The sequence below is a fragment of the Anabrus simplex genome, chromosome 2 (genome assembly GCF_040414725.1).
Source record: "Anabrus simplex isolate iqAnaSimp1 chromosome 2, ASM4041472v1, whole genome shotgun sequence".
Lineage (NCBI taxonomy): Eukaryota > Metazoa > Arthropoda > Insecta > Orthoptera > Tettigoniidae > Anabrus > Anabrus simplex.
The window spans coordinates 1088513930-1088536431 of NC_090266.1; the positions used below are offsets into that span (position 1 = coordinate 1088513930).

Consider the following 22502-nt stretch of genomic DNA (forward strand, 5'->3'; position numbering starts at 1 on the left):
GAGTGCTATTTTGGATTATTCGTGTGGGTGAAGCTTTAGAAGAAGTGTGATTGCAAGATTGGAAGTTTCCCGTATGAGAACAGTCTGCTCTAGCAAACTAAGATTATTAGGTGATATAGTGAAGATCAGTGTTTTGTGTTTTCTACTTGCAAGCTCAAGCATCTATTGTTGAACTGAAGTTTTCATTTATACTAGTGTGTTTACATGAGTAAGCGAGTATTGACTGGGTGAAATGTCGTAGACACAGCCCATAAGCATCAGCAAGCGAGCAAGCAATATCCACCCCTCCGTCGTTCCCCTGCCCTCTCTTGCTTGTCCCTTATATGTTGGCCCGGTGTGTATGTTTTGTAGAAGCCGCTGAGACGGCCAATACAGTATTGTGTCTGGGTGAAATAGCGAGCCCAAATCAACTTCACGAACAGAACAGAACATGTTGGTGGCACTGTTTTCTGCCAATTTGTTTTTGTTTCTTTTTCCGCATATGGACAGCGTGTTGCTAGTTTGATAGATGCCGGTATGTGATGAGTTGTATTTTAAATTTTCTTTTAGTCATTAGCAAATTAATTGTCACGTGAAGGGAAGACTTTCAATATACTTTTGAGTTTCCTTTCCGAGATTTCGAATACACACAAATTTCCCCATCCCGTACCCGTCGATACCCTGTTGACAGCAGCCAAACAGTCGTCTTCAGTCCAGCTACTCGCTCGACACTCCACGTAGCAACCACTCCCCATTCAGACCTCAGCTGGACACTGGTGACATCTAATACCCTGTCTTCCCAGTCCAGCCACTGAACCCCAATATACTGATTCCACCACGGAGTCCCACACTGTTTCCACCCTGGAGACCAACACTGACTGACTGCCCGCAGCTAGCCTCCTTTATATAGACCGGGCGAGTTGGTCGTGTGGTTAGGGGTGCGCACTGTGAGCTTGCATCCAGAAGATAGTGGGTTCAAATCCCACTGTCGGCAGCCCTGAAGTTGGTTTTCTGTGGTTTCCCCATTTTCACCCCAGGCAAATGCTGGGACTGTACCTCAATTAAGGCCACGTCTGCTTCCTTCCCACTCCTAGGTCTTTCCTATCCCATCATCGCCATAAGACCTGTTTGTGCCGGTGCGATATAAAGCAAAAATTGTAAAATTGTATTCATTTTATAGCTTGGGTAATGTGTACCAGAATATTGGTGATGTGGCTAGAGACGAAACATGCTCGTTGCATCTCCCAGGAACTCACGGGCAAACCAGCCGAAGAGAACAATACACAGAAGGGCTGTGTCCGCTTTCCAAGCCAGGTGATAACTCCCCATTCGTGTGACTTGCTAGCCCCTTCCAGGTAGTACTAAAAGGGGTTATCACAGGGCTGGCACATAGCAGTAGGAATGATTGTGGAACTCAGGAGAGATTGAAGGAACTTGTAGGAAGTTCAATTTAGCAAAACAGAGCTCGATGGCTACAGTCGCTTAATTATGTTCAATATCTGGCATTTGAGAGATAGTGGGTTCAAACCCCACTGTCGGCAGCCCTGAAGATGGTTTTCTGTGGTTTCCCATTTTCACACCAGGCAAATGCTGGGGCTGTACCTTAATTAAGGCCTTGGCCACTTACTTCCCCCTCGTAGCCCTTTCCTGTCCCATCATCGTCATAAGACCTATCTGTGTTGGTGCATTGTTAATCAACTTGTTTGAATTTACCAAAGCCGGGCTGAGTGGCTCAGATGGTTGAGTCACTGGCCTTCTGATCCCAACTTGGCAAGATTCGATCCTGCCTCAGTCTGGTGGTATTTGAAGGTGCTCGTAAAAGAACTCCTGCAGAACTAAATTCCGGCTGCTCTGCATCTCCGACAACCATAAAAGTTGTTAGTGGGACTTTAAAACAAATAACATTAATGTAGCAAAAAAATCAGCAAGGATAACATGATGGTGAACATAATTGTCAGTCATAGGAATTTTAGGGAACGATGGAAGGATACGTGTAGATACTTTAAGACAGAAACAGGTTCCTGGAAAGTCATTCCAGGGATCATTAACGAAAAAGGGGGGTATATATGTGAGGACTTACAGAAGTATTCAGTCAGCAGAATGTAATGGTAGTTGGATTTAAGGATAGGGTCCAGGTAGAGGAGGTGAGTAATACTGGTGAATTACTAAGAAATGTCTTTTTCAATAAAGATGTTTATAAAAAGATAACAAAAGTTGAAAGCTAGAAAAGCAGCTGGAATTGATAAGATTTCTGGGGATATACTAAAGGCAACGGGTTGGCATACAGTGCCATATGTGAAATATTTGGTTACTGCTTGCATTTCTTCACATGTTTATGAGGGTATTTAGGGGTTGTAGTAAGGATGTGGAGGAGGGGGTGTATAAGTCTCTGGTAAGACCCAGATAACAGTATCGTTCCAGTGTATGGGACTCCCCACCAAGATTACTTAATGCAAGAACTAGAAAAAAGAAACTCAGTTCTGTTTCATCTTGGTGATTTCTGACAAAAGAGTCGTTTTACAAAAATGTTGCAAACTTTGGGTTGGGAAGACTTGGGAGTAAGAAGGTGAGATACTTGACGAAGCAGCATGTTCTGAACTGTCACCGGAGAGACGGTGTGGACTGACATTAGTAAATGTGGGGGAGATAATAATAATATGAAGATAAAGTTGGAATTTAAGTGGAGAAATTGGGGCAAATATTCAATTATAGGATGAGGAATTAGGGATTGGAATAATTTATCAGGAGAAATGTTTGATACATTTCCATGTTCTTTGAAAGCTTATAAGAAAAGGCTTGGTAAACAACTGATGGAGAATCTGCCACCTGAGCGACAGCTATAATTGCAGATCGTTGATGATTGTTTTGTGTGTTGTGTGTATTTAGTATTGTTTGTGTAGAGTTAAGTAGTATGGTGCAAGCAAATAGGTTGTAGAGATATTAGCGGAAACTCATTTGAAAGTGCATAGCTTTCCGATGAGACAGCACCACTAGCACTATCTAGCGGCTCACAGTGTAAAAACGAACAGCTGTTGACTGCTCCTTGTGGCTGCTATGACATAATACCTTAACAAGAGATCTCGGATTTCACTCGTACACAAAAATGTATTTGTTTAACTTTTAAAGGAATTATGGAATAGCTTTTCAAGTACAAAATGTTTGATCTGGGGTTATAACATTTTATAAGTCAAGAAATAAGGCATGAAATGTAACATCCATTTTAGGCCTACAGCTAGATGAAAACTACTGGATGTTTCATGTGATAGCCTATTGTCTACAGTTTTCACATGTCATGAAGAGTGACAACTGTATACATTCAAAAATAAGTTAGCCTACTGTACACATGCTATTTTCTACAAACTAAAGTTTACTCATGACAAATTTCTGTAACAATTTGCATACAACTGCAGGCCAGGCAACCATATGTCTTGATAACCATGCACGAACCATAATTATATTTATACTATATTATGTACCCCTGCGGGTGGGGGGCGCAGATGTAGAATACATGCCCGGTATCCCTTGCCTGTCGTAAGAGGTGACTAAAAGTGGCGACCTTGGCGCGGACATGGATTGCGACTTGGTATTATGTGTTGGACCCCCTGTGGATGGGAGGGGCTGAATACATTCATAGGTAATCCCTGTCTGTCGTAGAAGGCAACGAAAAGGGTCATGTGGCTATCGGCCCTCCCTACTTTTTTTTTTTTTTTTTTTAGGGTTAGTTGTAGACCAATTCAAAATTATTGGTGTGCATGCTGCTCGGAAATGGGCCTCCTACCTGTGTGATTACGCCCGAAAGCCCGCTCGTGACCGCCCAGGAATCCTGCGGGTGGGGGTGGGAGCGCCATGTACCCATGCATTAGTATCTGCCTGACAACAAAGGTCCCCGCACAGCCAAATGCCAGTAGGACATATTATTATTAATCGTTTTTTATTTTTTCCATCTATTTATTACTCTGTACACGCTATGGGGTACATGCCATTGCGGGTGATTGGAGGAAGGGAGTCCTAGTGCTCATTGCCTCAGTCTTTCCATATTAGGCATCACCCAACATCGGACCCCGGGCAATACCGGCTCTGACCAGTTGGGTATTGCCTTGTCTGCTTGGTTCGGTTACAGAGGCCCCTGATTGGAATGGGTGACATTCGGGGAGGATGATTTCGGGCATGGCTTCGAAACGTCTTCGGCCTGTGCAAAGTGGTCCCCCACTGAAGTCTTTAACTTTTGATTACCTGAGGGGTTCAACCCTGTGGGAACATGTGCAGCGTGAAGGAATGGGATCCATCTTCCATGGGTTTTTGGTTGCTACCAGAACCGATGGGCTCGATTTTATGCTGGTTAAATCGATCCTTTTTAGTAGACACATTGAAGGCATCTACGGCGAACTTGAGGATTGCAAGTGACTAATCTCATGTTTTAATCCGTATTGAAATCTGTTGATATACAATAATAAAGTTTTATTATGAATCCACCTGTTCAATACATTATAATGTTGTCACATTTAAAATAACTTCATTAGTTAAAAAGTTATATATGGGACACGTTTCGCCCCTTTATAGAACATCATCAGCCAAATCTGAATCTCGAATAATTGTTATTTACGTAAATAATGACTTTTAACTAATGAAGTTACTTTAAATGTGACAACATTATAATGTATTGAACAGGTGGGTTCATAATAAAACTTTATTACTGTATATGAACTTGAGGATCTCAAGAAAATGCACAACGGTAGTTTGCTTTTGAAGACTTGCACAGCACTGCAAGCCGATCAGTTGCTTAAGTGTGATCACTTTGGCGAAATCCCCGTCAAGGTGGAGGAGCACAAATCCTTGAACCTGGTTCGTGGAGTCATCTTGCACCGCAACCTTGTTTTGAACCCTGGCGATGAGTTGATGGAAGACATGAAGAACGGTGGCATGACACACGTCCGGCACATTACGCGGAAAGTCAAAGGTGAAGACATTGTCACTGGTGCCTTCATTGTCTCTTTCAAGTTGTCAGTGTTATGAGAAAAAGTCAAGGTAACAACTTATCGTTGCGATGTGAGGCCATACATCCCGCCTCCTATGCAATGCTATCAATGCCAGAGATTCGGACATATGGTATCTCGTTGCTCGAATCAGTCTGTGTGTGGTACACGTGGAAGAGCAGCTCACGGCCCGGAAGAGTGCACAACTCTGTACAGATGCACTAACTGCTCTGGTCTTAATTCTCCTCGAGATCGGAACTGTCCGACATATCTGAGTCAGAAGAAGATCCAGGAAATCAAGACCCTGGATGGTCTTTCCTACCAGGAAGCGCGCCATGAGTTTAATTCCACGAATATACCTGCCAATACACTAGACTACAGCATGATAGCTCAGAGTCTCCCAGGTTCTTCATTCACGACATCGTTACCTGTTAAGATCGCTGCGCCAAGGTGGCTGTTGCTCCTGAGAGCAAAGTTGCACCGAGCTCGATAGCTGCAGTCGCTTAAGTGCGGCCAGTATCCAGTATTCGGGAGATAGTAGGTTTGAACCCCACTCTCGGCAGCCCTGAAAATGGTTTTCCACGGTTTCCCATTTTCACACCAGGCAAATGCTGGGGCTGTACCTTAATTAAGGCCACGGCCGCTTCCTTCCCACTCCTAGCCCTTTCCTGTCCCATCATCGCTGTAAGGCCTATCTGTGTCAGTGCGATGTAAAACAACTAGCAGCAGCAAAGTTGCAAAGAGTAAAAGCTTGAAGGGGGGATCTCCCAACCTTCGACCATCAAGAAATCTGTGCTGGCTGGGAGTCCTAAACTGGTACAGCAGAGGGGTAAGGCCAGGTTTTCCCCCACCAAGAGGTCGGCGAAAGCCGTGCCCAAGCCGGTGGAGGTGGCATCGCTGACTAGGGCTGATAAATTATCTCCCAGCCCTTACCGGGCGCTCCCGTACTCTCCTGCGAAGGGGAAATCATGCCCGCCATCTGGAGGGTATGCGTCTGCGCCAGCAGGTACGCCTGTCCTTAAACCCGAGCGCTCCCTCGTAGGAAGAAATTCCACCTCCATGGTTCATCGAAGTTCTGGGCGTTAGTCTTACCGCCTGTTGATGACGGGATGGACGTCGAGCTGTCATCTACGTGTAGATGTTGATATTGATAGTGTTTAGGTTTAAGAGCTTCTTGTCGCTCATAATCTAACACTCTGTCTTTTAGTCCACACTATGACACTGTTAGATAGATAGATAAGGAATGGGTGAGCCCGCAGGGCTCCACACGTAGGTCTGTGAAGACCCTTTGTGTCCCTTAAACGGGTTTGCCTAGTCCAGCCCTAGTGCTCCTATAAAGGATACCAGTGTCTGGTTGTTGGCATTCCTGATATCTTCCAGGCTCACAAAATGTGAGCCAAGATATCGATGTCTAGTGCTTGCAAGAGCCTCGCACTGACACAACACATGCACGGAGGTCTCTTCTTCCCTACCGCATCTTCTACACATCGGATCCTGACTGATTTTCATGATGTGTAGGTGTCTCTGTAAGGTATTGTGGCCTGTCAACAGTCCAACTACCATTCGCATTCTGGTCCTATTCAAATTTATCAGGACCTTTTTATAACTTTGGCTAGGCCCTTTGATAAATTCACGTGCCTGCCTTGCTATGGTTAACCTCTTCCAAATGTCTAGGTGAGACTGGTTCGTCCACTGGGATATTACCAGTTTCACACTTCGGAGTGACACTCCTAGGAAGAGCTCTGGTCCTATGAAAGGACCTTTTGAGCCTTGTTTTGCTAATTTGTCAGCTTCTTCATTTCCACTGATTCCTGTGTGCCCAGGGACCCATAATAGGGTAACTGAGCTAAGTTCACACAGTTGATCTAACATCCCTTGGCACTCCCGTACCATTTTTGATGTTGTTCTAACTGCGCATAGTGCTTTTAACGCTGCCTGGCTATCACTGCAAATGGTGATGCATCTTCTATGTTCAGGCATGTTCCATATATATACAGCACAGGCCAGTATTGCATATACTTCGGCCTGGAAAACAGTAGCATATTTACAGATGGGAAGAGAGAGCCTTGTCTTAGGCCCCCAGACCCCAGCGCCTGTGCCCGTCTCTGTCCGCGAGCCATGACATAATATGACTGCTTCTCTCCGAGAAGCCCGAAGCGAAATCTTCGACACCTCCGTAGTTCCTTTTATCGCTCTCAGTTTATTTGGGAGAGGGGTGGCCTGCCATTCCATCTCCCAATAGGACATAACCAGATGTCTCTGCTGAGAGCGAATGTCACTGGCTGGAACCTTGTAAGGCAACGAGGGGAAGGTAACATCCTCCTTGGCAGCCTTTATCAGCTAACTTGTTTCCCTCTACTACACCCATGTGGCTTGGGAACCACGTAAATGTAATTCCGGTTCCGGCATCCAAAAAATTCGCAATAAAGACTGGCAAGTCACCTCGGAAATTCCACTGATGCAGAACTAAAAGGATGCCGTATCACCATGAGGTGTCATAGGCCTTTTCTAAGTCAAATAAAACAGCCACCAAATGTTGTTTTAGGAGGAAAGCGTCCTGGATAGAATTCTTCAGGCGTACCAAGCAGCCAGTGGTCGAGTGACCGGCTTGAAAACCACATTGGTATTCGGACAAAAGTCCTCTTTTCTCCAGGCACCACACAAGTCGGCGATTCACCATCCTCTCAAAAAACTTACACAGGCAGTTTGTAAGACAAATAGGTCTGTAGCTTCCTGCATATGTAGGATTTTTGTCAGACTTGAGGACAGGAATTACTATGCCCTCTTGCCACTGTGATGGAAACTCGCCCTCTACCCAGATTCAGTTGAACACATGAAGGAGATATAAAAGACTATCCTCACCAAGGTGTTTCAACATCTGGTTAAGGACATTGTCTGATCCAGGAGGTGTGTCCCTGCAAAGCGGCAAGGCGCTGCAGAGTTCCCACTCCATAAACGGCAAGTCATAGTCCTCTGAAGCATGAGTGGCAAAACTGAGGTGATGACATTCTGCCTCCTACTTCAGAGTGAGGATATCACAATGGTAATCGCCGGAGCCACACATATCTGCGAAATGACTAGCTAGACGATTAGCAATCGAGAGGGGGTCAGTGACGATACTGCCTGCAATGGAAATTCCCGGTACTAAACATGATACTTAGAATGAGAATGGGCGAAGTGCAAGCTTCTCTGAACAAAGTTTGCTTATGGCTGTCAATCGAGAGGCTTTTTCATCACTAAGAACATACATGAACAACTTGTCAGTTAGAGATAGGAGCAATTCAGTGAGGTACTAAAGAAAATTGGAAATTGAACATTACAAGGGGTCCAATACATTGTTCATACTGAGGCTCTCCAATAGAAGTATATGTCTTCCATTAACAGAATAAATATTTTTAAGCTGAAGATAGTTTGTCCTCTCACAAAGCTGGTAAGCAGATGCATATTGGAGATTAAGCACCCACAATGCATTTTGCACCTTCTGCATTTCTCTTACTTCTAGGTTAATAGTGATAATACAACCTGTGGCAATAAAGTTCGGTGAATAGTCCTGTACTATCAACATAGATGAACACTGCACGACAGTGACATTACTGTCCTTCGAAATAGTCCCCTCCCATAACTACGCACTGCTGAGATCGGCGATACATGCCCTGGAAACTTTGCAAGAAGGCTTCCTTTGGGATGGTGTTCAAAAGCCTCGTCACGTTTCGTTGGATGTCAGGAATATCATCAAATCTCTTTCCTTTTAAAGCGAGTTTGAGTCGTACCTGCTTCTGAAAGTCAGTCAAGTGATGTGGCACAAGACGAGAACACGTTTTCCTTTTCTGGGTAACGATTTGTCATGCGGATTCCCGGTTAATCAGCAGTTCATCCGCTATCATGCGCACAGTTAACTGCCGATCGTTTGTGATTAATGTCCTTACCTTCTCACTGTTTTCGTCACTGACGGCGGTCGCTGGTCTTCCGCTACGGGGGTTGTCAGAAACACTTTCCCAGGCTCCTCGAAAATGGGCGAACCACTCGTACACACACTTCAAGGACAGTGCTTGATCCTCATAAACACGTACCAGCATTGCATGCGTTTCTTTCGGTGTCTTGCCAAGCTTAAAACAAAACTGTACATTGATCTTTTGGTCGTTCATGTTCATGTTCATGTTGGTTTAGAACCAATGCTCTAAACATGCACTCTGTCAAACAGGTCTTACATGGCACACACACGATGCTCAACTTAACAACGTTAGGAGCAGGTGGTCGAAACCTGCTGCTACGCAGGTGCAGCGTTGCATGTCACCAGTGTTGCCGGATCGACCATTCTGACTTCATTCACCAAACTTTGTCACAGGTTGTATTACCATTTCTGCATTATTGGCTAACATTGTTCAGGATAATTTGACAGTGATTTTTAAAAAAAAGAATTTGCTTTACGTCGCAGCAACACAGGTCTTATGGCGATGATACAGTGATTTTCAAGACATTCACAATATCCATGATGCTCGAAATATATGGCTTTATGAACAGCCTATTTCAGCTCCAAAATATGAAGTCATGGAAATAAATGGAAATATCTTGGCACAAATTCTGGGCAAAGAAAAAATATATGTTGTTTATATCGATCATGAACGACGCTAATCCTGTTCATCATTCAGTTGAGTTCCTCAGTTCTTTTTCTGCACCTGGTCTGCTAGCATGTGAAATTAAGTTAATGGAGAGGACTGCCGAGAGTGCTTTTGTGAAAATTAAACACACTGAAATTATGCTACAGTACTCACCTAAGAGTAAGGGTGTTACACAGGAATATCATTGAGCCCTGTATTTTAACAGGTACTGGAAGGGGTGAAACTGTATTTTTGCACATTGCTTTATTTTGAGTTGGGTCCTCTAATTCTTTTCTTATAAATGCCCCAGGTGGTGGGGTCCAATACATTGTTCATACTGAGGCTCTTCAGTAGAAGTATATACCTTCCATTAACAAAAGAAATATTTTTAAGCTAGCACCCACAATGTATTTTGCACCTTCTGGACATCTCTCACTTTTAGGTTAATAGTTTACTTACTAACGAGCCTGCCCTTTAACAGATAGACCGCCATATTCATACTTTCACTCCAACTGCGAATCAGATTGTGTTTCTCCATTTACCTAAATCACTTATATGACTGACCTGTCGAAGACAGGTATGTTAGTTAGCGATTAATGTACCGTCACTGAGTCTGCTTCGCAGTTCCGTACAGTTCACTCGTGGAGATGATCGTACGTGACATACTGAATATGGCAAGGTAAGAAAATTTATTGCAAATAATTATGTTTGTCTCATTTTGAAATTTTACATCCACATAGAAGGGAAATTTGTTTGAGAATAGAAAGTGATATTATTTACTATTTTAATGAAATCTTGTGAAATTCATTTTTAAAACATCTCAGAATTAAAATTCTGTGAAAGAATGAAACAGTTTTAACCTAATGATAGGAAACTTATGTAAAACTTATGTAAAAATCTGTATAAGATTTTAAATGGAGCAGAAGAGAGTTCCTTTCTATTAATTAGCGATGGAAATATTCAAGATGTTATATAATGTATTTAGACGTAGAGTGTTTCTGATGGACTGTTATGGTAATAAGCTGTAGTTCATTATTTAATCCTTAATTACTCAACATTTGTCTGATAGACTACACACATACTTAAAAAAAAAAAATGTTTCTATTTGCGAGGGATTCGTGGCACTCGGTGCCCTCATTGGCCCTCACGACAACAGTATTGCAGGACTCATTGTTGAGGTCAGTTAAATTGATTTTTTTAGTAGAGCATCACCATCATCTGAGGTGCAGATGTTCAATATTAGCATTATATTTTACTTTAAACTACAGTTGCTTAATATGTTATCAGTTAAATTGTAAATACTTTTGTGATGCCTGAAACATTAAATTTTGTTCCTATATTAGGTAGTTTAATGTCAATTAACCCATTCACCTTGGGTGGCAAGGCAGGCTCGCCGCATCTTTGATCGCCTTCAGCTTGGATAACTGGTCTCGCCCGCTGAGCGCTGTAGAAGTGCAATATTTCTTCTTGTAATTTGGCTACCCTTGCAGGTACCTTTGACGCTTAATGTACTGTAAATAACTCAGGGATGTTGCTATCCTACCCTCATGCACCATTATTTTTTGTTTCCTTGAAGTCTTGGAGCTAACAGCAGTATTCCCTTAGTTCACATGCCTTCATAATTGCTTGGGATAGTCAATACAACTGCATTGAAAGTCTGCTTGAAATAGTTTTAGATGGTGGAGCATAAGTATGAAGAGAGTGTGCTTGAGAATAAAAATTTGATCTGAGTTTGTGAGCTCATTGTCCGAAAGTGATAGATTACAGTTGATTTTGTGTAGGCACAACGAAAACGAGCATGAAAGACAAAGCTGATTTGATATGGATGGCTGGGGAAAGCAGTCCAATTGTTCATACACTTATTCATTCACCGGAAACTGTGAAGTGTGTGAAATGCTTCAGAAAGAGTATGAGGATTGTTGTCCACCAGGCTATCAGTATTGTTAGATTATAAGTAAGAACAGTGCTTGATAATTTCAGTACAGTAATTGTGCATGAAATTCATTATTACTGGTACACTAATAAACAGTTGTTAGATCCCATAAGAAAAGAACGGGTAGATAATGCTAGGTGGTTTGACATTAATGAAGAAACATTTAACATTTTGCATTCTTATGTCACAAGTTCGAAAGTCCTGTATTCAAGTAAACTGTGGAGTGTTTAGGACTTTATCACTCCAGACTCTCATCCCGAATTACAAATCTTCTGCATGCAAAATTTAAAAAAGTCAGCATGAAAATATTCCTACTGTGTGATGGTCTGTGATAGGTTTTGTTTTGATGTGTGCCATAGTTCAGGGCAGAGCCTTAAACATGTGAGTCACGAGATATTAATCTGGTTTCTGTGTAAACTCACTGTCCTTTTAAATATTGTACTGTCTTGTACTGAGCGAGTGGCTGTGTGGTTTGGGTCACGTAGCTGTCAGCCTGCGTTTGGGAGATAGTGGGTTCTTATTTTCACACCAGGCAAATGCTGGGACTGTACCTTAATTAAGGCCACGGCCGCTTCCTTCCCTCCTAGGTCTTTCCTATCTATCCCCTCGTCGCCATAAGACAGTGTGACGTAAAGCAAGCCCCACTGTTGGCAGTCCTGAACGTTGTTTACAGTGCTTTCCCGTTTTCACACCAGGCAAATGCTGGGGCTGCCACAGCCTTTCCCTTCCTGCTCCTAGCCCTTTCCTATAGCATCGTTGCCATAAAACCTGCGATGGTGGGACATAAAGCAAATGGTTAAAAAAAAAAAAGGAAAACTTGTAATATACAGATGATGCTGATACAATCCAGAAATTATTGCAAGATGGTGATTGTCCGAACGAGGATGGTGTTAGATCCTGTTCAGGGAGTGGGGAGGAGGATGATTTGGAGATGGACGATTTGCACTTAATGGACAGTGATAGTGACCCTGATTTCTTGATAAGTGATAAAACCAAAGATGGAGATGTATCACCAATAAAACAACATCGCCTGATACTTTGAAGAACGAGTACTTCAGAAGACTCCTCTGATGATACCAGAACTTCCAATATGGACATGACCTCTCCTGTTTCTTCTGATGATATAAGTGATCATGTTATATTACTTTGTTAGCTGTGTCTCAGAGGGGGAAAAAAAAAAAAAAAAAAAAAAAACAACTTGTGGTCAACCATACAGCCAGGTCCAGAAGTGTTCGTACTCAAACATAGCCTAGTTCTCTTTATCCTGGGACCAAAGGGATCAGCAGCATCTACTTCTTCCGATGCTGATATATTTTCTTTAGTCTCCCAGAAACAGCTCTTCAAGAGAAGTAATTCATACCAATGGTGAGATTTCTGCCAGAAAAATTGAGAATTTCTGCATTCTCTGGTTTCAGCCGTCTCTTGCAGTTGCTCGTCACCACACCATAACGTGAGATAGAGCGCTCAGCATCCACATTTAACATAGAGTATCACACAGTTTGTAGTGCAGTCATAAATTTGGGATAATTCTCTTTCAGAAGACTGCAAATGTTCAATGGTCAGGTATTTGACCAGGACATTTCTTCTTTTACCATTTTGTTGAAGCCATTGTAGCACTCAAAGAATGCTTGCAGAGTAATTGGAGCTGCAAATGACAATTTTCTCAGTTCTTTCTCTACACCATCTAGAGTGTTGCATATATTTTTGGGGGCGAACAAGTTTCCAAGGGCTTGAAAAATAGCCTTTGAAGGTTGTCTGCCATCAACTGACATACTTTTGTCAAAATCTTCTGCGCTGTTGTCTTTGGAGTGTTCACAGCTTCAGCTCTGTGAATTGCCATCATTTCATTGAGGCAGGCATTAAGCTCAGCGGAAAGCACTTCCCTAGTCAATAGGTCCAGCACGATCTGCAATACTCTGAACTTAGAATACACAGTATGAGCCATATATTAGCTGTTACTTTCCAACAACATAATTAAATCCACGATTTGGTTACAGATGTCTGTTATAAGCTGAGCTTGAGCTCTTGTGACAGCTCATTGCTATTTATATTTTTCAAAAATACAACACCATTGTTCTTTTCACTCATCTTATCCATAAAGTCAAAATGCCGTTTATATGTTCATGAATATAGAGCGCAGACTCAAATGAAGTATTCCACCTCGTCTTCAGAGCCTTTGAAAACAGTTTGATCTTCCCTGCATCATTGTATCTCTCTTAAAGAAATTCAAGATTCATATGTTTCCTTCATCTAGTGTTTAAGAAAGCTGCAGTGGACTTTACAACTGCTGAGTTAATTTGATCGAGGTTGCACTGCCAGATATGGCCTACAAGGTTAACCTTGTGAGCCTAACATTGTACATGACCAAGGCTGTCCCCAACAAGACCCTTAGATACTTGCACATGCACCCATATAATGAGGTGAATCAGAGACTAATACATTAAGCGTTGTCAATTCTAACGTCATACTTGTTCGAGGTGTTCACATCACTTCATGAGCATGCGGCACGTGACTTTATCAAACACCACACCGGCAACTATATGTACATTCTGGCTGTTTCCCACTTCCAAAAGGTGAAACAACACATTAAAAACACAGTTCCCAACTTGTCTGCAGTTTCGTTGCACAGAACAAAACTTTTTTTTTTAAATGTTCATCTTCAACTCTTGTTGCTTTTTATCTCATATGATAGGAATGTAATGCTCCCGAATGTGGTCAACGGACGGCAAATCTCCACTACCATTTTACTTGGATAACCATTCCCGCATCTTGGTGTTGTCTAACTTCTCAACACTAATCCCAGCACTCAAGAATGCCTCAGTTTCTTCAATAATAAATCCATTTTAATCTTCTTTTGCCTTCTTCACCTATGTGAGTGATTCTCCCACCTCTATAATCCCTTCTTTTTCTGTGCTTGTGGTTTATCACAAGCAATGTGTTTGATCACCAAGTTCCACCTTTCGAACTCCAGCCTTGTGTCATAGTATTTACACATCAGTATTTTTTAAATCTTTTTTTTATCATTCATGTAAAACCCCTCCAAGCTGAACTCACTTGCCCGTGAATATACTGTAACACTAGTCTTAGGTCTTGCACCTAGTCACGTTTCTTCTTTCCTTTTTACAATTTCAACACACCAGTCACTGAAAACGAGATTTATTAAACTGAAAAGAACAACATGGTCTCCATGGTCTTGGTGAATGCCGGAGTGAGGCATGGCACAGTTTGTGTAGTTGGCACGGGAAACATTACCAACTTATTTGTATCAAGAATTGTAACGCATCGGAACAAATGTTGAAGAATTCCAATGTTATCCATTGAGAAACTCATTTCTGTTGTTATAGGGATTTCAAACTGCTAAATACTAAGTCAAGCAATAAAATATTGTAAAAGTTATAGCTGAAAAAATAATTTTAATGAGGTCTTACCTAATGACGTAACTGGTATACTGGGAACACTACTACATTTCATAGCACAAAGAATGTGTGCCAAAACAGGGTGGTGCCATGAGACAGGCTGTGTTCACAAACTACTACGTGTCTGCCAGAGTGTGTTGGCATGATAAGAAAGGATGTTTCCGAAGTCAAGTACAGAATTCACATTAAAAAATCGCAATTTAGCATGATATTGCATTATTTTGCATTTCAGGAAACATACTTTGGGATCAAATAGGTCAGTCATGAGCTTAACATTCAAAGAAAGGTGGAAAAATTAAAAATGTTCACGGATCTCTATGTACTTATATTAATAGTTTCATATCATATGTTTTTGAGGGGAATAATGTTTTAATGTGTCGTGAATTTAAAAAAAGATTGCGGAATACAGCCCTTGTGTAATATTTAAAGGATGATATATCATCATCATCATCTTCAGTTCACGTTTTCAGCTTCCCGGGTCGGGTTGTGGATCATGGACTCCATTGCTGCCTGTCTCTCCACCACTTTTCTCCTTTTTTAAATATATCTTCTGGTTTTCCTCCCCTCTTCTCTATGCACTCCCACACTGAATCTGTCTACCTCTTTTGGGGTCTTCCTAGTGGTCTCTTTCCTGTTAACTTCTCTGAAAAAGCTTTTTTTGGCACTCTCTCTTCTCCCATTCTCATCATATGCCCATACAACTTTAGCTTTGTTGTTTCTATCCTGTCTTGAAGTTTCAAGATTCTTGTCCTTTTCCTTATCTCTTCATTTCTAATTCTATCCTTTCCAGTCTTGCCCTCGATATCTCTTAGGAATTTCATCTCTGCTGCCTGTTTTTTCTCTCCTCTTGTTTTGTTGTAGTCCACGATCCAGCTGCATAGGTTAGTATGGGTTCGTAATAGGTTGAATATAATACTTTCTTACATTTCTTCAGGACATCTTGGTTCCACAAAATACCCCTTACACTCTGGTAGAAGCTGTTTGCTTTTTGTATTCTTTTCCCAATTTCCTCGGTTATCTTTCCATCTTCTGTGATCTCACTTCCCAAGTACTAAAAATTTTAACCACTTCCAGAATTTTACCATTTAGTTTTATCTTTCCTCTTCCTTCCTTCTGCTTGTCATCACTATTGTTTTACTATTCTCTGTGCTTACTTTCATCCCAAATTTTTCTATCTCCTGATTCCATACATCTAATTGTTTTTGCACTTCCATTTCATCCTCACCACATATCACTATATCATATGCAAACAACATAGCTTTTGTTGCCTGTCTTCCCAATCTCTGTTTAATGTTCTTATGAATTTCATCCATGACTATGATGAATAGTTTGGGGGATAGTAAACTTCCCTGTCGGAGACCAGTTTCAACTTTAAACCATTTTGTTTTTCCTATACTGGTCTTCACACTACTGACACAATTTTTGTACATAGCTTTTATCATTTGCACTTCCACTCTGTTAACTTGTTTTTTCCTTAGTGTGTCCCATACCAACTGTCTGGGCACACTGTCATAAATGTCATCACTATGTCTTTTCCAAACTCCCATCCTTTCTCCATCATATGTCTTAATGTAAAGATCAGGTCAAACATTGATCTGTGTTTCCTAACACCATACTGTTCTTCTTCCATTTCTCCTTCTAGCTTCCTCCTCAGTCTTCCTTCCAATACTCTTTCTAATTTCTTTAGTTAAAATCTGTAGACAGAAAGTAATGGGTCTGTTGCTTGGATTTGAGGAAAAGGCCAAACATGGCAAAATATAACATATAAATAAAACTTAATGTTAGTAAAATAAATAAATTCCTATTCATATTTTTAGCACTTTTCTTTTCAGGCAGCTAGTATTCTTCTGTTGGAAGTTAAAAAATGCATGATACAGCTAAAGGAGAAGTAAAATTATAAAAGATTTAAAGAAGTGGATGTTGACAGAAGATTTATTGAGAAAACCTAACAAGGACCTATTAATGCTAAAATAACAGATAAAAATCAAATTATCATTAATACTGTTGGCTTCTGCCTGTGGTCAGCATATTTTGTTCTGGTGACATTGTTTGCTGGATGTTTCTTGTTCCAGTAGTGTAATTTTATTTTTCTATTCTGTTTTGGAGAAATGTTATGTAAACATTTCTAGAAGCCAAAGAGGCCATCCAATACAGAGGGCATTTACTGATCATTCATGTTGAGGTTCATTGTAGACCAGAGTACTAAATGGCTCTGCAGTTATTCTTTGATATTAGGCTACGAGGTGTGTCTGGAATGTAATGTTACAGCCTGTACAGGTAAGCAGACAACACAGCATTCTAGTGCAAACATTGGTCATACAGACTTTGACCTTCATCCTTCCCGCTGTCCTCTCATCGCTGTTCCTCATTTCTGACAATAAGAATAACACATATTAATAATAGCTGCACCTATTCAGAATCCCGCCTGATATGAAGTGCTATCTGCCATACATTTCCTCCACACTAGAGGTGCATGCACTGTGGATATTCACAGAGCAGTTGTTGCTGTTTATGGAAACATTGAATTGACAGCATGTAACGAAGTGGTACCATGAACTCTCAGAAGACAGGACCAATGTTTGTGATGAACGCTGAAGTGGTAGGCCATCTGTGATGATGGATGAACTCCTTCAGAGAATTGAGGAAACAATTCATATGGCTTCCACTGTTTCTTGCAGGGTTAAGAAATCAAGATGGAAGTGGAAATGGGGTTCCGACAACAGGCAGTTGAATTCTATGACCACGGGATACAGAAGTTACAGTAGTACCCAGAGTTAACAAGTGTTTGGACAATGGCGGCAATTATGTTGAAAAATAAATCAAATACCAGTTAATAATTTGTATTGAATGTTTTGTCTAATACTTTTTTTTGATAATGGCTGTTGTAACCTTACTTTCTGGACATGTCTCGTAATTGTAAATACAATTGTGGGTGACATGCTGTATTGTTCTTTCCAGATATGTTGGTTGGAGGACATGGGGAATCTAATCCCAACTCAAGTTGGTTGCGCAGCCGTGGTCTGTGGCTCAGTTATATCATTGGAATGCTTGTTCTCCACCTTATTCTGCTCAGTATACCCTTACTGAGTGTTGCTATGGCATGGACTTTGACGAACATCATACATAATATGGTATGTATATATATATCTGTGAAAAATTACAGAATTGCCAATTGTAACTATGGAGGGTATGAAAAGAATATTTGTTCATTTTGCAGTGTCATTTGTTCTTCCTGCACATTCTTAAAGGCACCCCATGGATACCTCAAGATCAGGGGGACTGTAGAGTGCTCACACACTGGGAGCAGATAGACAATGGCCAACAGTTTACAGCTACACGCAAGTTCTTCATCATTTTTCCCATTGTTTTGTAAGTATACTTGAACTGAATTTATCTTATTTATGTTTTTGTTTTTGTAATCCAGGTGAAGTAATAAGCTCACCGAACAAAAAATTAGTCAACCTAGTACACGCACATACGGATCGTTAAGCTTGTGCAGATGGCGCAGTGAACGAGTCCCGTGCTCAACTGCACCCGCACTGCCTCTACGTGAGCATAAGACAGTAGCAATCAGTGAGATGTTGATGTTTCAAGCGGACAGTGTACATCAGCATGGGTAGATTAAGGATGTGACAGAGTGGCAAAAAGGGGCAATCGTGTTTGGTCGTGCCCATGGTCTCATACTGTGCATGAAGTTGCTGGATTTGTTGGTGTTTCACAGCGGACTGTTCAATGGGTCTACAAGCAGTGGTGTACTACATGTGGCCATGAAGCACGATGTCAGAATTGTGGTCGGAAAAAGGTCCTGACTGAAAGGGACCGGAGACGCATTTCACGGCTTGTGAACCAAAATAGTTTCCAAAACCGACCGGAATTGCTGCAGTCAGTGAGTGAAGGTCCATGCCAACCTGTTAGCGAGAGAAAATTGCGACGGGAACTGCGTGCAAAGAACATTTGGATTTGGTCACCTCGCAAGAGGCTATTGCTCACACAGGCACATAAAGCTACACGTCTTCAATGGGCTAGAAATCATTGAACGTGGACAGTAGCTGACTGGCGGAACATAATGTGGTCTGACGATTCGTGATTTTGCCTGTATTCCAATGACGCACGTCGTTAAGTGCACCAAATCCAAATGAAGCATTCGGGCTGGACACACATGTGACTGGTTTTATGAACACTCCCCCACCCTGTCACATCTCGATTGGCCTGAAAAATTACCTGACTTAAACCCCATTGACAGTCTGTAGGACATGTTGGAACAATGGGTAAAACACCGACATTACCATTCTCGCAATTTGATGGAATTGTGTGATCAATTCCTCAGCAAGGTGCTTAACCCCTCAGCGCCGACCTCTATACGTGGTATAGACCCTCTTTTCTTCTGTAGCCGCCGACCTCTATACGTGGTATAGACCCATACATGGTTTCGCATTTACGGCAAAAGCGCGAAGAGTTATGGATATGCAAATTGTTTTGTTTCCAAGAAGACATTTTCAGGTTTATCAGTGTTGTAAATAAGAATTGAAAATCATTAAAATGTAGTTGTTCTTGCAAGGATAATTATTTGTCAAATAAGTCTCAGCACTAATCTCTGCTTTTTTAAAAGTCTGTTTGCTTCAATCTTTCCCACAGAATAAAATAAAGAAATGATGATCTGAGAAGTTTGTCTTTTCGCGCGATGTTCTTTGCTCTAATTTTATATTAAGTTCGGTTTATTAATTCTATTTGTCTTTATTTCTCGGCTTGTAATATTTTCGTAATTCTCCACAAGCGCTCTGTGTAGGCATCAGTTAGTGCTTCTTTCTGTCATGCGATACGAGAACCAGTTGTGCATGGTATATATCTCGTTTGAAAGATGTCTCGACCTTTTATCTGAAATATGTATAGAGTTGGTTTGTTTCGTCATAAATGTTATTCCCCTCATTCAGTTTCGTCCTGCTGCTTTCGGTCTCGCTGCAGCTTCATCAGTCCTTGTGACGCGCCGCACTCAATGGCTAGCCCCAGCCATGGTTTGACTGACAGTAACGTGCTTGAAATATTGTATAATTCAGATGAAAGTTTAGTCAAAAGTAGTAGTGACAGTATTAGCAGCAGTGATAATGAAATAGATGATGTGGCTGTGTCAGATGCAGTAGTAAATGATGAGAGTGACGATGAGGAGGAACCAGTAGTTGGAAATTTCGTGTAGGAGACTATAGATAATTATACAGGTCAAAGGGAAGTTTTCAAGAGTGAATTCTGATTCCTAAATTCTCTAATAATATTCAGGCAAGTCACAGGGACAAACATTGAGCAGTTACCTTATCGGGTTTAGCTGATGGAAGGTTTGTTTACAAAATACGCTCGCTCGGGCGGGGAACGAAATATTCAAGGCTGGCGCGCATCAGATAATACAGTTCCAAGGTTGCAGGAAAGACATTTTATCAGGAAATTAGCACCCAAGAGTGAGAAATCCAAACCTCAGACACGGTGTATCGTCTGTTCAAAACACGGCGAAAAGAAGGCGTCGGTGTACTCCTGCCAGGAGTGTGACTTGGGTCTCTGTCTCGAAGAGTGCTTCGAACTCTATCACACGAAACTAAATTACTAAATTACTAAGGAAATATGAAACAATTATGTAATTACCTGCATGCACATAGTTCTATCATAAGGAATTCCAAATTTCGTGAATATCGGGCTACTCTTATACATGTAGTAACACTTTAAGTGAATCAATGTATTTCAGTCGCGCATAGTTGAAACCTCATCCGGCCGCGGGGTAGGAAGCTCTTTAAATTGCTGCGACGCTGAGGGGTTAACCTGGATGTGATGTACCTGCACAACTTTGTGGACTCTCTCTCTTCCTAACCAAATCCAGGCAGTTATCAGGTCGAGAGGTGGAGCAACACGGTATTAAATGATGCCTGTGATGATTTCTCCAGTTGACTAATTTTTTGTCCAGTGAGCTTATGATTTCCCAAAGAATTTGTTAACATGATTGTACTGTAGCATATTTGAAGCGTTCTGACTTTTTTCTCCCTCTAATGTATGATGTATTCAACAGTTTTCCAAGCTGAGTTATGTGCGCTATTCTTACAGCATTTTATGATGGCTTAATCCATGCCACATATAGCAAGTACATACCTGCCAACCCTTCCGATTTACCCGGAAACTTTCCGGTTTTTAACTCGTCTTCCGATTTTCCGATTTATTTTTACTTCTTCTTATTTTTTACTAACCTCTAGTACGGCCAATACTCTTCCCCTAGGATAAAGGATAAATTCTTATGTGCTTGTGTAATTTACGAAACCTCATTTTCAAGCGTATTTATTTGATACTTTATTTCGTGAGTGTTTCGTCCGTTGCCTTCGTGTTTATTGTGTTTCCCGCTCACCACAGCAGTGTGTGCGCTTGATACAGCTGGGGATTTGGGGCGGCAGTCGTCCTGCGAGCAAGAGGCTAGCGCGCACTAACGACTCAGTTAATCGGGACGAAAGTATGAGTTTGTTATTGTGTTTTTCGCGCTGTTAACATCGTTTCTGTGCGTAGTTTCATCGGAGTTGTAGGCCACATGTTTTTTCTTACATTTCTATGCTTTCCCCCTCTGTCAAAGTTGTATGTTAATAATGTATGGACCGAGATCGATAGCTGCAGTCGCTTAAGTGCGGCCAGTATCCAGTATTCGGGAGATAGTAGGTTCGAACCCCACTGTCGGCAGCCCTGAAAATGGTTTTCCGTGGTTTCCCATTTTTACACCAGGCAAATGCTGGGGCTGTACCTTAATTAAGGCCACGGCCGCTTCCTTCCCACTCCTAGCCCTTTCCTCTCCCATCGTCGCCATAAGACCTATCAGTGTCAGTGCGACGTAAAACAACTAGCAAAAAAAAAAAAATGTATGGGACATATTGAATTGTTTTGTATGTGGTAGTTTCGCGTATTTAAGTGCATAATTTTAATGACTTGAATGTTTTTTAAGGGTGTTGTGTCGGTGACAGTTTCTGGCATTTTCTTTTCACGTTAAGGCCAAAGAATGTAACAAACGTTATCTCCAAGTATTCAGGGATACCTATAAATTTCCATTAATTTTACCGTCTGATAAAGGAAACTACCGCATTTTCTCGCGTAATTAACGCCCTTGCATAATTTACGCATCCCAGTATTTTTTGGTCCAAAGTGGAGAAAAGGAAATGTTCGCGTATTTGACGCACCCACAACTTTGAACATCCATCACTCAGCTCCGGATGCGTTTCGAAATAAAGATGTCAACTACTCAAGTAGCAGGCTTCCTATTGCGAAGCGGGCATTCTAAACACTGGGCAACGTGTTGTTATTAGCTGTCAGGAAATCCCACTGCACTAATTTTACGACAACTGTTTCGGGTACGGGACATTCTGTGATCCCAAAATTGTCAGTCCACAGTATTGGAGTAATACTGCATCACACAAACTCGCGGTGATCATTTACGTCGATACATACGGGAATAGAGCAGCGGGCAGCAAGTATTCAGTGTCCGAATCAAACGTGCGCTACCGTGGTAACAGAAGTGCACTTCAAGCGGCCAACAAGTCTCACAAAGCATTTCGCGGACCAAAAAGCGGCAGGTTTCCGCAAGTACGCAATG

General features: G+C 41.6%; 1 protein-coding gene across 2 annotated transcripts in view; it reads left to right on the top strand.

Moving 5' to 3' along the window:
- The first annotated feature begins 402 nt into the window (after positions 1–402).
- Positions 403–22502, top strand: part of ORMDL (Orosomucoid 1-like) — a 76037-nt gene continuing 53937 nt past the window's right edge. Inside the window, exons 1-3 of one of the 2 annotated variants that reach the window (XM_067142049.2) lie at positions 403–514; positions 17858–18030; positions 18117–18268. In XM_067142049.2, coding sequence (XP_066998150.2) covers positions 17860–18030; positions 18117–18268 — 323 coding nt within the window. In that variant the 5' untranslated portion in view covers positions 403–514; positions 17858–17859. Of the gene's footprint in view, positions 515–10045; positions 10230–17857; positions 18031–18116; positions 18269–22502 lie in introns of those variants that run through there. The other variant, XM_067142050.2, reaches the window with a different exon arrangement.